This window comes from Pogoniulus pusillus, chromosome 36 (genome assembly GCF_015220805.1).
Source record: "Pogoniulus pusillus isolate bPogPus1 chromosome 36, bPogPus1.pri, whole genome shotgun sequence".
Taxonomy (NCBI): Eukaryota; Metazoa; Chordata; class Aves; order Piciformes; family Lybiidae; genus Pogoniulus; species Pogoniulus pusillus.
In genome coordinates, this window is record NC_087299.1 from 10,961,413 (window position 1) to 10,976,535 (window position 15,123).

Below are 15,123 nucleotides of genomic sequence, written 5' to 3' on the forward strand. Positions count from 1 at the left end.
TCTTTAGGTGGTTTGTTCATCTTTTGGGTTGTGATTGACCTCTGATGCTTAATGGTAGAGGGACTGGTCCATACAGTTTAGTCTCCTGATTTGTCCCCTTTGTCCCAGGCTGTTCTCTCTTTTTCCCTCTATGTGAGCTGATTTTTCCCTGCAAGCCCTCTAAGTCCAGTGTAAGGCCAACTATGGCCACTAAATGGTGTCCCAAAGTGCTGTGGCCACAGGTATCTTGAACACCTCCAGGGATGGGGACTCCACCAGCTCCCTTGGCTGCCTGTGCCAATGCCTGACGGCTCCTGCAGCAAAGAAATTGTTCCCAATCTCCAACCTAAACTTCCCCTGGTGCAATTCCTTGCCATTTCCTCTTGTGCTATCACCTGATCCTAGGGAGAAGGAGCTCTTGAAATACCTCTGTGACACCTCATGGTGTTCCCACTCTGTTCTGACTGCAAAAGGGACACCCTGGGCTTGTGGGAGCACTGCTGGAATTCGCCACACTGCTAAAAATAACCCAGCTGCGGTTTATTTATCCTGGAAAGGGAGCAGCAGGTTTTCCTGGGCTGGGCTGCGAGGGCTGTGGCAGTGATTTCACTCCTCAGTCTCCTGTTCTGAGCTGCTCCTTGGAGCAACTGTGTACTGGACTGCAGCAAGAGCAGTGTTGCCAGCAGGGCACAGGAGAGGATTCTGCCCCTTTGCTCTCCTGAGGCCCCACCTGGAGCACTGTGTGCAGTTCTGGACCCCCCAGCACGGACATGGAACTGTTGGAGTCAGTCCAGAGGAGGCCGTCAAGATGCTCAGAGGGCTGCAGCAGCTCTGCTCTGAGGACAGGCTGAAAGAGTTGGGGCTCTGCAGCCTGGAGAAGAGAAGGCTTTGAGGAGACCTTGCAGTGGCCTTCCAGATTCTGAAGAGGGCTCCAGGAGGGCTGAGGAGGGACTATTGACAAGGTCTGGTAACAACAAGACAAGGGATAATGGGTTTAAACTTGCAGAGGGGAGATTGAAACTGGATGTTAGGAAGTTCTTTCCAGTGAGGGTGGTGAGATACTGGCATGGGTTGCCCAGGGAAGTTGTGACTGCAAGGCCAGGTTGGATGAGGCCCTGAGTGACCTGTTCTAGTGGGAGGTGTCCCTGCCTGTGGAGAGAGGTTAGAACTGGATGAGCTTTGAGTCCCTCCCAACCTAAACCATTCTATGACCCTATTTTTGGAGGGTGCAGCAGGGGTGAGCTGGGTGTCTGCTGCCAGCCCAGTCCATGGAGGTCATAGTTTTGATTCTTTTTCTGTGGAACATAAAGAGATGGAGGTGAGCCCCATGCTGTGAGCCCCATGCTTGAAGCATCTTCTGTCCCGCAGCCATGAAAGCTGACCGCAAGCGCTTGAAGGTGGAGAAGACAGACCTGGTGAGCCAGATGCAGCAGCTCTATGCCACCCTGGAGAGCCGTGAGGAGCAGCTTCGAGACTTCATCAGGAACTATGAGCAGCACAGGAAGGTGAGTGTGGGAGCACCATGGTCTGGGGACACAGAGGGGAGTGGCAGTGGCCTGAGCACAAAATCCAGTTGGTAACTGGTCAAAAACCAGAACTAGCTGAAGATGGCTCTGCTCACTGTGGGCACCAAAGATCCCTTTGTACAGAGTCTGTGTTGTTAGGAGGGACCTCTGGAGATCATACAGTCCAACTGCCCTGCTAAAGCAGGGCACCCAACAGCAGCTTGCTCAGGATCACAATGGCCAGCTGGGGTTGGAAGCTCTGCAGGATTTTTGCAAGTGGTAGAAGACCAGAGCAGAGTTGCTGGCTGTAGGATTAATTGGTAGAAAATCAAGCTGCTGTTTGATTAATAGAAAAAGATTTGTGGCTGGAGTGAAGCAGCAGAGAGCAGCTCCCAGGAGGCTGCTTCCTGCTTCTTGCTGTGGGGTTGCAATGTGAGCATGAGGATGAGGAGGGAAAGATGTCTATTGTTGTGGTGCTACCTGGGGTTTGGGATGATTGTCCTGGAAAGTGCCCAATGAACCACAGAATCAGAGAGGTGAGGGTTGGAAGGGACCTTCAGAGATCATCAAGTCAGATCCCCCTGCCCGAGCAGGACCACCCGGGGCAGGTCACACAGGGACACATCCAGGTGGGTCTTGAAAATCTCCAGAGAAGGAAACTCCACAACCTCTCTGGGCAGCCTGCTCCAGGGCTGCAGCACTCTCACACCAAACAAGTTTCTTTTCATCTTCACATGGAATCTCCTGGGTTGCAGTTTGTGCCCCTTGTCCCTTGTCCTGTCCCTGGGCACCACTGGCTAGAGTCTGGCCCCAGCCTCTTGTCCTCCACCCTTCAGCTGTTGCTGAGCATTGCTCAGACCCCCTCTGGGGCTGCTCTTCTGCAGGCTCAACAGCCCCAGGGCTCTCAGGCCCCTCAGCAGCTTTGTAGGCTCTCCTGGACTCTCTCCAGTAGTTCCCTGACCCTTTTGAACTGGGGAGCCCAGAACTGGATCCAGTCCTCCAGATGTGGCCCCCAGAGAGGCAGGAAAACATCCCACTACCTGCTAGCCACATTTTTCGTCATGAACCCAGTCACAAGGTTTTTTGTGACACCCAAAGGTGTCACTTCCCCACTGGCACTGCAGCAGTCAGTGAGCAGGTCATGGCAGAGGGTTTGTAGTAGTGAGTGGGTTGCCTCTTCTTGATGGCCATGACCCAATGTCCCGACAGGAGAGCGAGGACGCGGTGAAAGCTCTGGCGAAGGAGAAGGACCTCCTGGAGCGGGAGAAGTGGGAGCTACGACGGCAAGCCAAGGAGGCCACAGACCATGCCAGTGCCCTCCGCTCCCAGCTGGACCTGAAAGACAACCGAATGAAGGAACTGGAGGCCGAGCTGGCCATGGTGAGCCTCACACCACAGCAGGCACAACATGCAGGGGGACAGCCTGCAGCTGCTGCAGGCTCTGGGCTCAGCAACTGGGAACACCCCCAGCAAGTTCTGCTCCAGTGAAGTGTTTGTTGCGACATTGCATTTAGGTAGTTGCTGCCTTGGTTGCATGCACATGGTTTCTGCCACCTTTGCATGCATGTGGTTGCTTTGATGTGTTTGCCTCCATGGTTTTGTGCACATGGTTTCATGTGTGTGGTTGTCTCCATGGTTGCGTGCACATGATTGCATGCATGTCATTGCCTCCACAGTTGCGTGCATGTGGTTACCTTCACGGTTCTGTGCATGTAGTTTGCTTCTGTGCTTGTATGCATATGATTGTCTTCATGGTTTCATTCCTCTGATTGCCTCCATGGTTGCATGCAGATATTTACCCCTGTGATTGCATTATGTGATTGCCCCCATGGATGCACACAGGTGGTTGCCCCCATGGTTCATTGTGTGATTGCCTCTATGATTGCTTGCACAGTTGCCCACATGGCTGCTTTATTGCAATACTGGCATTAAAAATACCTCACCCCTAGAATAGAGCTGGCTGGATGTTCTTGGATGTGGAGCAGTGAGGAATTTGGGTACTTACTCACCAAGGGGATGTTGGTTCTGCTGCTCTGGGCCATATTCTTGTGTCTTCCCTATAACACCTTGCTGTCCTTCCCCAGGCCAAGCAGTCCCTTGCAACGCTGACCAAGGATGTGCCCAAGCGTCATTCCCTGGCCATGCCAGGTGAGACGGTGCTGAACGGCAACCAGGAGTGGGTAATGCAGGCTGACCTCCCGCTGACGGCCGCCATCCGGCAGAGCCAGCAGACCCTCTACCACTCCCACCCCCAGCACTCAGCGGACCGGCAAGGTGGGCACGGGCACCTGCTCAGGGCACAGGGCCAAAATCTGTCATGGGTGGCTGCTTGATTCATGGAATCATGGAAGTGGTTTGAGTGGAAGAGATCTTTGAGGTCTCTGAGTCCAACCCTTTGCCCAGCACTGCCAGGTCACCACTACACTGTGGCCCTCATCACCACATCTCCTATTTCTTTGAAACCCCTCCGGGGATGGGAACTCTACTGCTGCCCTGGGCCAGGCCTTGATAACCCTTCTGGGGAAGAAATTCTTCCTTGTGTCCTACTTAAACCTCCCCTGTTGCAACTTGAGGTCATTTCCCCTTTCCCTATCACTAATTCCTTGGGAGAAGAGACTCCTCCAGAGGCCAAAAAAAAAACCCAACGGGCGAAAAGATCCCAAAATAGGCTTCCTTGGAAGCTCAGCAGACACTTTGTGTGGAGTCAGGTTTGCTGGCATGAGTTTAACTCCTTGATGTCCCCCCTTTGCCTTCCAGCTGTCAGAGTGAGTCCCTGTCATTCCCGGCAGCCTTCCATCATCTCCGACGCCTCTGCGGCTGAGGGTGATCGATCGTCCACGCCAAGTGACATCAACTCCCCCCGGCATAGAACGCACTCCCTCTGCAACGTAAGGCACCAAGTGATGCGGGGCAGGTCTTGCTTCCCCACTGGTAGGGCAGGTCTTGCTGGAAACACGACAACTGTACATGCTGCAGGTCCTCCACTTTCCCAAACAATGTTTGGCTCGGAGTGAGATATGGGTTGGAGGTTTGCTGACCTGGAGAGCTGTGTTCCTGGTAGGGTTTCTGGTGTCCCCTCACCATAACAGGGACATAGATCTGTCGGAACAAGTCCAGAGGAGGGCCATAAAGGTGATCCAAGGGCTGGAGCACCTCTGCTGTGAGGATAGGCTGAGGGAGCTGGGAGTCTTCATCCTGGAGAAGAGAAGACTCCCAGGGATCTTAGAGCTGACTTCCAGTACCTGAAGGGATCTGTGGTGGGCCTGATCCTGTTCAGTTTCTTTATCGATGATCTAGACAAGGGGATTGAGTCCAGCACCAGTAAATTTGCAGATGATAACAAGCTAGGAGCAGGTGTGGATCTGTTGGAGAGTAGGAGAGCCCTTCGGAGGGACCTTGCCAGGCAGGATGGGTGGGCAGAGGCCAATGGAATGAGGCTAAGTGCAGGGTTCTACACTTTGGCCACAACAACCCTAAGCAGTGCTACAGGCTGGAGACAGAGTGGCTGAGAGCAGCCAGGCAGAAGGACCTAGGGGTGCTGGTAGAGAGTAGCTGAACATGAGCCAGCAGTGTGCCCAGGTGGCCAAGAGAACCAATGACATCCTGGACTGGCTCAGGAACAGTATGGCCAGCAGGACCAGGGAAGTCCTTCTGCCCCTGTACTCAACACTGGTCAGGCCACACCTTGAGTGCTGTATCCAGTTCTGGGCTCCTCAATTTAAGGAAGATACTGAGATGCTGGAAGGTGTCCAGAGAAGAGTGGCAAGGCTGGGGAGGGGCCTGGAGCACAGCCCTGTGAGGAGAGGCTGAGGGAGCTGGGGGTGTGCAGCCTGCAGCAGAGGAGGCTCAGGGCAGAGCTCATTGCTGTCTGCAGCTCCCTGAAGGGAGGCTGTAGCCAGGTGGGGTTGGGCTCTGCTGCCAGGCACCCAGCAACAGAACAAGGGAACACAGCCTGAAGCTGTGTCAGGGCAGGTCTAGGCTGGATGTTAGGAGGAAGTTCCTGGCAGAGAGGGTGATTGGCATTGGAATGGGCTGCCCAGGGAGGTGGTGGAGTCTGTGTGCCTGGAGGTGTTGAAGCCAAGCCTGGCTGGGGCACTTAGTGCCATGGTCTGGTTGATTGGCCAGGGCTGGGTGATAGGTTGGATTGGGTGATCTTGGAGGTCTCTTCCAACATGGTTGTTTCTGTGATTCCGGAATGGCTGCAGAGGGATTTTTTACAAGTATCCACTGGTAGGACAAGGGGCAGCAGATTTAAATTGAGGGAGCGTAGGTTTAGATTGGATTTTAGGAAGAATTTCTTCACTACAAGTATGGCAAGACTCTGGAATGGCTTGTCCAGGGAGGTTGTGGATGCCTCCTCCCTGGAGATGTTCAAGGCCAGGTTGAATGGGGCCTGGAGTAACCTGGTCTAGAGGTGTCCTTGCCTGTGGCAGGGTGGTTGGATAGGATGATCTCCAAGGTCTCTTCCAGCCTGTGCCATTCTGCGATTCATCTCAGCTCCACAGTGATGTGGCTGCCAGAACAAGCTGGTTTTTGGTGGGGGTCTTGGGCTGTATTGGGGCTGATTGAATTGGCTTCATCTCTTTCTGCCACAGGGGGACAGTCCTGGACCAGTACAGAAGAACTTGCACAACCCAATTGTACAGGTAGGACACAAAGCCCTGTTTAAATCCCTGTCTCATGCTAGGAAGCACTTTGGGGAAGGGCCTCAGAGGCACTGTTTTGGGTGAACGGAACAGAAGCTGTCCCAAATTGTAAGTCTGGCATGTCTCAGGTTTCCATGATTTGCCCCAGAATCAAGCTAATGCTGTCGGTGGTTGCTGTGCTCTTGACATTTCTCAGGCACAAGCTAGAACAGGTTATTCTGCATTTGACCTTAAGATGTTGAGGTGTTTTTGGAAGCCTTGGACAGACCTGACCTTACATTCATAGAATCATAGACTGTCTTGGGTTTTAAGGACCTTTAGAATCCCAACCCCCTTGCAATGAGCAGGAACATCTGCAACTGGAGCAGGGGTGAGGCATCCACCACCTTCTGGAGCTGAAATGCTGCGCCGGTTGAATTAAGAAGTCACAGTCCCATAAATCTGGAGAGGGGTCCCAATATCACTGAGAAGACAAGGGGTGATGGTTTGGAACTTAAAGAGACCTAGACTAGGTGGAAGGAAGAATTTTTTACATTTAGGGTGGTGAGACCCTGGCCTAGGTTGCCCAGAGAGGTGGGAGATGCCTCATCCCTGGAACCATTCGGATCAGGTTGGTTGAGGCTCTGAGCAACCTGCTCTAGTTGCAGGCTCTGCTGGGTGATGCCCAGTGACATGGACAGAGATATTGAGTGCAGCCTCAGCAGGTTTGCTGACCACACCAAATTGTGTGGTGCAGCAGACAGGCTGGAGAGCAGGAATGCCATCCAGAGGGACCTGGACAAGCTGGAGAGGTGGGCACAAGCCAACCTCATGAGGTTCAACAAGACCAAGTGCAAGGTCCTGCATCTGGGTCGAGGCAATGCCAAGCACCAATCCAGACTGGGCAGTGAGTGGCTGGAGAGCAGCCCTGAGGAGAGGGACTTGGAGGTGCTGCTGCACAAGAAGCTCAGCAGGAGCCAGCAGTGTACCCTTGCAGCCCAGAAAGCCAAGCAGAGCCTGGGCTGCATCAGAAGTGTGGTCAGCAGGGTCAGGGAGGTGATTCTGCCCCTCTGCTGTGCTCTGCTGAGACCCCACCCGGAGTACTGCATCCAGTTCTGGAGCCCCTGGGACAAGAGGGCTGTGGAGATGCTGGAGTGTGTCCAGAGAAGGACCACGAGAATACTCAAAGGGCTGCAGCAGTTCTGCTGTGAGGGCAGACTGAAAGAGTTGGGGCTGTGCAGGCTGGAGCAGAGGAGGCTTCAAGGTGACCTTCTTGTGGCCTTCCAGGATCTGAAGGGACTACAAAAAAGCTGGGGAGGGACTTTGTAGGCTATCAGGGAGTGAGAGGACTGGGGGGAATGAAGCAAAGCTGGAGATGGGGAGAGTCAGACTGGATGTGAGGAGGAAGTTGTTGAGCATGAGTGGTGAGAGCCTGGAATGGGTTGCCCAGGGAGGTAGTTGAGGCCCCATGGCTGGAGGTGTTTAAGGCCAGGCTGGATGAGGCTCTGGCCAGCCTGATCTAGGGTAGGGTGTCCCTGCCCATGGCAGGGGGGTTGGGACTGGATGATCCCTGTGGTCCCTTCCAACCTGGTGGTCCTTGTGGTCCCTTCCAACCCTGACTTACTCTATGATTTTGTGAATGAGTGGAAGCTGAGGCATAGGAAGTTTCATTTAAACATGAGGAGGAAATTTTTATCCTGTGAGGGTGGCAGAACACTGAAACAGGCTGCCCGGGCAGGTTGTGGAGTCTCCCTCTCTGGAGATATTCACAACCTGCCTGGATCCTGTCTGATCTGGTACTGGTGATCCTGCTCCAGCAGAGGGGTTGGACTGGGTGATCTTTTGAGATCCCTCCCAACTCCTGACATTCTGTGATTTTCCCCCCTCCTCCCAAAAATAACCAGTCTCTAGAAGACCTAGAAGACCAAAAACGGAAAAAGAAGAAAGAGAAGATGGGCTTTGGCTCCATCTCCAGGGTGTTCGCCCGCGGCAAGCAGCGCAAATCCCTCGACCCTGGCCTCTTCGACGGTACGGCCCCGGACTACTACATCGAGGAGGACGCGGACTGGTGACCCCCGCTGGTGATGCCAGTGCTGTACATATCACCCCCCCAGCCCACCCCACCTGTGGACGTGTTACCTGTTGTCTTGGGAACGATGCAGTGTTGTCGCTTCAGGTTTTTTGCCCCCTCTTCTTTTTTTGTTTCGTGTTTTTCCCGCCCCCCCCCTCCAACCACTTAACTCCTTCGTTGCCGCTTTGCTTCATCACGTCGGGGTTGGTTGTTGGGGTTTGGGATGGGGGTTTTGGTTTCTTATTTTTGGTTGGTTTTAATTCTTTTTTTTGACAAAACTTGAAACTTGAAGGACTGCTGTGTCTCTGTAAATACCAGAATCGTTGTGCACTTTGTGCTTGTGATGTCCTCTTGTCCCCAGACCCTCTCGTTTGCCAGAGCCCAGCCCCGCGGGATGTCCTCACTCAGGGGACCCAAGGACCTGCCCAGCTGAGGGACACACACATACATGGGGGAAAAAAAGAGGAAAAAAACCCAAGAAAACCTGAGAAAAAAAAATCTCATTTGCTGTGATGTCTTCCTGGTTGAACCCCATGGAGGTGCCCAAGGGCTGCTTGTGATGTTGGCTGGTCTGGAAAAAATGTTTTCCTCTTTTCGTTTCTCTTCTTTTCTTTTCTCTTCCCTTTCCTTCCATTTCCTTCCCTTTCCTACCCAGTTGTTTTAATTTATTTGCACAAACCCAGAGGAGCTATTCTAAAACTTAAATTATTGCATAAAATCTTTTTTTTTTTTAATTTTTCTATTTTTCCACATTGCTTGGTTGGGATGGGGGTGGGGAAGAGGAGGAAAAGAAAAGGTGAAAAAAAAAAAGAAATGGGTGTGTTTGTACTGTAATAATCCTGGGAAGCTGCTGCTGGGGGTTAGGTGGGAAGAGAACTGAGCTGTTGAGCTCCTTGGTGGCCCTCAGCTGTGGCTATCCCAGGGGCACTTAAAAACGCCTTGGAAAACACAAATTTAATCCATGCTGGGAAATCAGATGGGGGGGGAGGGAAGCTTTAGGGTGCGGGGGAAGGTTGGGTGTGGAGCTTCACCCACTGCTTTTCCCCACCTCGATGGTCCTCACTCTTTGCTTCAAGTAAAATTTGGAGGATCCAGCATGAGCTGGGAGAAAGGGGGAGGGGAAAGGAGATATCCCAAGATATCCCCAAGAGGTTGCTCCATCCCACTCCCATCCTGAGGTTTTCTTGCTGTGGGGAGGACTTGGGGCAATTGGTACGAAGCCCTCCCCACACACACACACTGTGGAAGTGGTGGTGGCGGCGGTGGGAGGTGTTTCATGGCACTGGGGTGGGGAGGGGGATGGTTTTTAAGTGCAAGTTGAGCTTGTGCTTCCTGAAATCCCTTGGAAATGCCCCTCCCCCGAAAAAACAAACATAAACTGCAACCCAGGGCCTGGGGTGTGCTTCCCCTCTCCGCTGCCGCGCGCTCTGCTTATGCCAGGATAAGTACCTTATGCTTTAATGCTTACCATATAATTTTAAGCTCTTAAAAATACAAACAAACAAAGGAAAAGAAAAAATGTATTAAGATTTATTTAAGGATGCTTATAATAGTAGTAGTTTTTTTTCTTTGTTCTAATAACGTTGAAAGGGGGAAAAATAACAAAAAAAGAAGTTGGTTTTTTTGTTGTTCTTTATTTTTATCTTAAACCACCCAATTAAGATACCCTCACCCTGTGGACTTCCTACCCCAAGGGGATGATGACGCAGAGAAGCCACAAAAGTGGAGGGGGAGGGTGTGGTATGACTTAGAGGGACACCCCACACCCTTGGGTAGGGTTTGCCCTGTGGCTGCTTTTTTGCTCTGCAGAGAAGCATTTTTAATGCATTTTGGGTTTTCTTTTAATGTCGTGGGGTTGGTTTTTCTGATTGTTGTTCTCTTTGCGTTTGGGGTTTTTTAAAATCATTTAAAGCAGAACTCACCTGGATCAGATGAGCAAATCTCCCTCTTACCAAGTAGTTTCCTTTTGCATTTCAGCTCTTTTCTTTTGTTTTGTTTTTTGGGGGGTGTTTGTAAATTAGCAAATAATTATTTTATGAAACACAGGAAAAAACTTACTAAGAGGATGATTTATTTAAATTTAAATAGTGTCTGAATTATGGGTAACAGTAGATTTAACTTTTTTTTTCCCTTGTCTCCCCCCCCACCCCCCTGTGAAGTGTGGGGGGAAGAATCTTTGAAGGCATGGATGCAAATATAAAATTATAAAAGATCTAAATAAAGCTTATTTTAAAGTATGCATGAACTCCACATGGTTTAATTTGCTTGTCAAGGCAGAGAGCATGGGCTGAGGTTGGTTGCTGGTGGCACTTTGGATACCTGAATGGTAGAATCGTAGCAGGGACGTCCCCAGCTAGGTCAGGATGCTCAGAGGTATAAAGCCTAATCTGAAATGTCCACAGGGTTCTCCACCATCTCTTTGGGAGGCCTATTCCAATGTTCCACCACTCTCCAGAGTAAAGAGTTTACTTTCTTTACTATGATGGAACTAGAGATGGAACCACAGAGCCATGGAACTGTTGAGGTTGGAACAGATCTTTGAGCTCATCAAGTCCAACCACTCATCCAGAGCTCACAATTCCACCACTGCTGCTAAGCCGCTGCCACTAAACCACATCTCTCAGCACCACATCCCTCACCTGACCCTTCCAGTTAACTAAACCATGGCACTAAGTGCCTCATGCAGCCTCCTCTTAAACACCGCCAGAGATGGCGACTCCACTACCTCCCCAGGTTTCCCACTCCAATGCCAATCTCTCTTTCCATGAAGAACTTCTTCCTAACATCCACCCTGAACCTGCCCTGGTACAGCTTGAGGCTGTGTCCTCTTGTTCCGTCCCTCGGTGCCTGTGAGAAGAAACCAACCCCACCTGGCTGCAACCTCCCTTCAGGTAGCAGTAGAGAGCAGTAAGGTCTCCCCTGAGCCTCCTCCAGGCTGAAGAGGCCCTTGGGGCCCCTCCCGTCCCCCGCTGCATGATTGTTTGCATCTCCCTTGCAGGGCTTCCTCCTCCCGCTGCAGCGTGCAGCGCTGCTGCCATCGTGTGGTGAGTTCTTGAGCTGCAGCACTGTAGGGGACTGAGGAACTCGGGACGACACCACAGCCACCTTGGTGAGTGACCCTTGTGCCCTCCACGACTTGCTTCATAGAATGACTTGCGTGAGAATCATAGAATGTCAGGGGCTGGAGGGGACCTCGAAGGATCATCTGGTCCAGCCTACCTGCCAGAACGGGATCACCCTGAGCAGATAATACTGGAACATATGCAGATGGTTCTTGAATATCTTCAGAGAGGGAGACTCCACAACCTTGCTGGACAACTGGTTCCAGTGCTCTGTCACCCTCACAGTGAGTACCTTTCAAAGCCACCCAGTCCACACCACCCCAATCCTCCCCTGCAGTCAGCAGGGACATCTGCAACTAGACCAGGCTGCTCAGACCCTCAAACAACCTGGCCTAGAATGCTTGCAGGGATGGGGCAGCTACCACCTCTCTGGGCAACATGATCCAATGGCCAGTTGACATTGGACGCCCAAAGTTGTCAAAGCTCTCAGATGAAAAGTCTTCTCCATGCCTTAGAGCTTCAGAGAGCAGCCTGTGTGGTGGTGGTTAGATATTTATGTTGAGTCTGACTGGTGGTGTTTGTGCTCTTAACCAGCAATAGAACAAGGGGACACAGTCTCAAGTTGTGCCAGGGTAGGTATAGGCTGGATGTTAGGAAGAAGTTTTTCACAGAGAGAGTGATTTCCCATTGGAATGGGCTGCCCAGGGAGGTGGTGGAGGCACCGTCCCTGGGGGTCTTCAAGAAAAGACTGGATGAGGCACTCAGTGCCATGGTCTAGTTGACTGGCTAGGGCTGGGTGATAGGTTGGACTGGATGATCTTTGAGGTCTCTTCCAACCTGGTTGATTCTATGATTCACACCAAAGACTTTGTCATGCAGCAAGGATTTTCAGGGAGTAAAACATCACAGCTCCATGCTGGGCCTGCTGTGCTCCTTTTCTAGTGTCCTAGATGGTTTTGGTGACGTTATAACCAAACTCACATTTACCTGTTGTGGCCATGTGTTAATTACCTGTAGGTCTGAAGCTGGTTAGAGAGGTTGCAGAAGGAAGCTGAGCTAACTATTGGGGAGGTTCCCTGCTCTGGCACTGACTTGCCCATCACTTCAGGCAGCTGACCTCATCTCCCCAGGCTGGATTTTTGGCATTCGAGAGCAGAATTTGCATGCACTACATAGCTCATAGCTTGGGTAAATCGTCAGGATGGCTGGTGGGGTTTGAGCCATGGGCAGACACAGGCTGTGGGTGATGTGGACCACAAGTGGTGGCAAAACCCCCAACACTGGTGTCCAGGACCACCACCAAGCCTGCTGATTTATTGCTTATGAAAACGTGAAGCCTCCCTGTCATTTATTCGCCCATTTTCCACTGTTTTCCTTGAGGGTGTCTTCTACTCTTGCTGCTTTGTGTCCTATGAAGACAGTGTTGGAAATGCCTTCTAGAGTCCTTGCCTGCACAGCCCCAAAGACCAGCAGTGCCCAGGATCATCCCTCACCACTAGCATCCCATGTAGCCCTGAGTACATCCTGCTCTGTGTTGTCCCTGCAGCAGTCTCCACTTCACTCCAAGTCCTCAGCTTCCTCCTGCCCCAACCTGATGCAGCCATGAGCACCACAGCCTGGAATTCCCCCACTTTATCTGGCTGGGACATTGGAGATACAGTCAGGCACCATATCCAGGTAATAAGGTTTCCTTGGAGCTTTTGCATCACTGGTGGATTGTTTCCTGGTGTTTTCCTATTTTCGGGCTCAAGCCATCATTCACCATCTGCTCCTTACTCTGCAAAGCTTCATTAAACCTCTATTCAGCTCACAAGACACCACCACCACGCTTCTCTTACAGTCCTGTTATGTTCAAGTGCTGGATCTTGGATTCCCAAGCCCTCTCTTGTCCTGATCAAGTCATTCACTTCCTGATGGCACAACCCAGCACACAAAAGCCTCTAAGGCCACCAGCATCCTGACTTGGATCAGCAGGACCAGGAAAGTGATTGTCACCCTGCATTAAGCACTGTTGAGGGCACATGTTGAGTACTGGGTTCAGTTTTTGGAGCACTCACTCCAAGAAGGACCACGAGGGGCTGGAGTGTGTCCAGAGAAGGGAAACAAAGCTGGGGAACAGTCTGGAGAACAGCTCTGGGGAGGAGCAGCTGAGGGACCTGGGGATGTTCAGCCTGGAGAAAAGGAGGCTGAGGGGAGACCTTCTGGCTCTCTACAGCTCCCTAAAAGTAGATTGGAGACAGATGGAGCTTGGTCTCTTCTACAATGGAATAAGTGATAAGACTAGAGGAAATGGCCTCAAATTGCACCAGGGCAGGTTCAGGTTGGATATTAGAAACAATTTTGTTGCTGCAAGAGTGGTCAGGTACTGGCACAGGCTGCCCAGGGAGGTGGTGGAGTCCCCATCCCTGGAGATGTTCTGTGCTGCTGCTGGTGCAGCTTTGGTGGCCATGTGCATGGCATCTTCCCTGCTGTCAGCTGCTTCTGATGGAGGGATGTAAGTGCCCAGGACAATATTTTCTCCAAGCCTAGCGATGGAAAAATCAAAACCCCATACTGCTGAAAGGCTGCACTGCCAAGAGAAGGAGCAGCTATGGGATGCAGAGCCAGGAGATGAATCCTGAGCATCTTGCCCAGCCCCAGATGGGTTCTACTTCTGGTATTAATTTACTGTAAAAAAATCCCTCTCTGTATTAGTAGATCTGCAATCTGCTGACTCTCATGATCTGATTCAAATGACTGAGTTTGTCTTCCTCCAGGACAAGTTATCTGGCTGCAGGTACCTGCAAGTGAAATGTCATCCAGAGCAGTGGTTTTGCCTCGCTCTTGGGAAGGGTTGGAGGAATTTTTGGCTGTGGCTGCACTTACAGTGGTGATTTTAACCTTCCTGTGGAGCACTTTCCTTCGAGAGGAAAAAAAAAAAAAGCAGGCAAAAAACAGCCAGTGAGCAACTTCTGCCACTGAGACAGGGTAACATGAACCCCTGGCATCTCCAGCATCAAATGCCCATCTGAAAGGCCCTTTTGTTGCCTGCTGACTGCTCCTGGGGAGGCTCTCGTTCCCTCCTTGCTGTTCCTGTACAACATATTTGGCTGGATAAACAGCCCGGAGAGGTACCAGCCCTGTCTGGAGCAGGTGCGGAGTGTCTGCTGTCTGCAAGGGCAGGACTGGAGCTGCCCATAGATAAATACCCAGGCCAGGGTAGTTGCTTTAGCTAGGAAGGCAAATGAGGCTGAGAAAGGGATGCAAATGCATCAGCCTGCAGCAGAGTGCAGGGCACAGGAAAGCCAGGTGCATCAGCAGCCAGCCAGGATGGGCAAACCAGTCAGACAGCATAGACTCATAGAATGGTTTAGGTTGGAAGAGACTTCAAAGCTTATCCAGTTCCAACCTCTCTCCACAGGCAGGGACACTTCCCACTAGAACAGGTTGCTCAAGGCCTCATCCAACCTGGCCTTGAACACCTCCAAGGAGGGAGCAGCCACAACCTCCCTGGGCAACCTGTGCCAGTGTCTCACCACCCTCACTGGGCATCTAGTTTAAATTTCCCCTCTGCCAGTATAAACCCATTCCTCCTCATCCTGCCATTACAAGTCCTTGTCAGTAGCCCTTCCCAGTCCTCCTGTAGCCCCCTTCAGATATTGGAAGGCCACTGCAAGGTCTCCTCAAAGCCTTCTCTTCTCCAGGCTGCAGAGCCCTAACTCTCATAGCCTGTCCTCATAGCAGAGCTGCTCCAGCCCTCTGAGCATCTTTGTGGTCCAGGATGGGCAAAGCAGCCTGAGTCAGCATGGTGAGAGGAAAAGAGAATGAAATCTGCTCCAAAGGGAAAACGTGAAGATGATGAGGGGACTAGAACATCTCTCTTATGAAGAAAGCCTGAGGGA

The 15,123-nt window shown here is 51.7% G+C and overlaps 1 protein-coding gene across 5 annotated transcripts in view; it reads left to right on the forward strand.

Moving 5' to 3' along the window:
- KAZN (kazrin, periplakin interacting protein) overlaps window positions 1–10,417 on the forward strand; it is a 265,843-nt gene extending 255,426 nt beyond the window's left edge. For all 5 annotated transcript variants that reach the window (XM_064172329.1, XM_064172332.1, XM_064172331.1 and 2 more), the window contains 6 exons: window positions 1,348–1,484; window positions 2,694–2,864; window positions 3,569–3,758; window positions 4,242–4,372; window positions 6,080–6,130; window positions 8,014–10,417. In XM_064172329.1, the coding sequence (XP_064028399.1) occupies window positions 1,348–1,484; window positions 2,694–2,864; window positions 3,569–3,758; window positions 4,242–4,372; window positions 6,080–6,130; window positions 8,014–8,181 (848 nt within the window). In that variant the 3' untranslated portion in view covers window positions 8,182–10,417. The remainder of the gene's footprint in view (window positions 1–1,347; window positions 1,485–2,693; window positions 2,865–3,568; window positions 3,759–4,241; window positions 4,373–6,079; window positions 6,131–8,013) is intronic.
- Window positions 10,418–15,123: the final 4,706 nt, after the last annotated feature.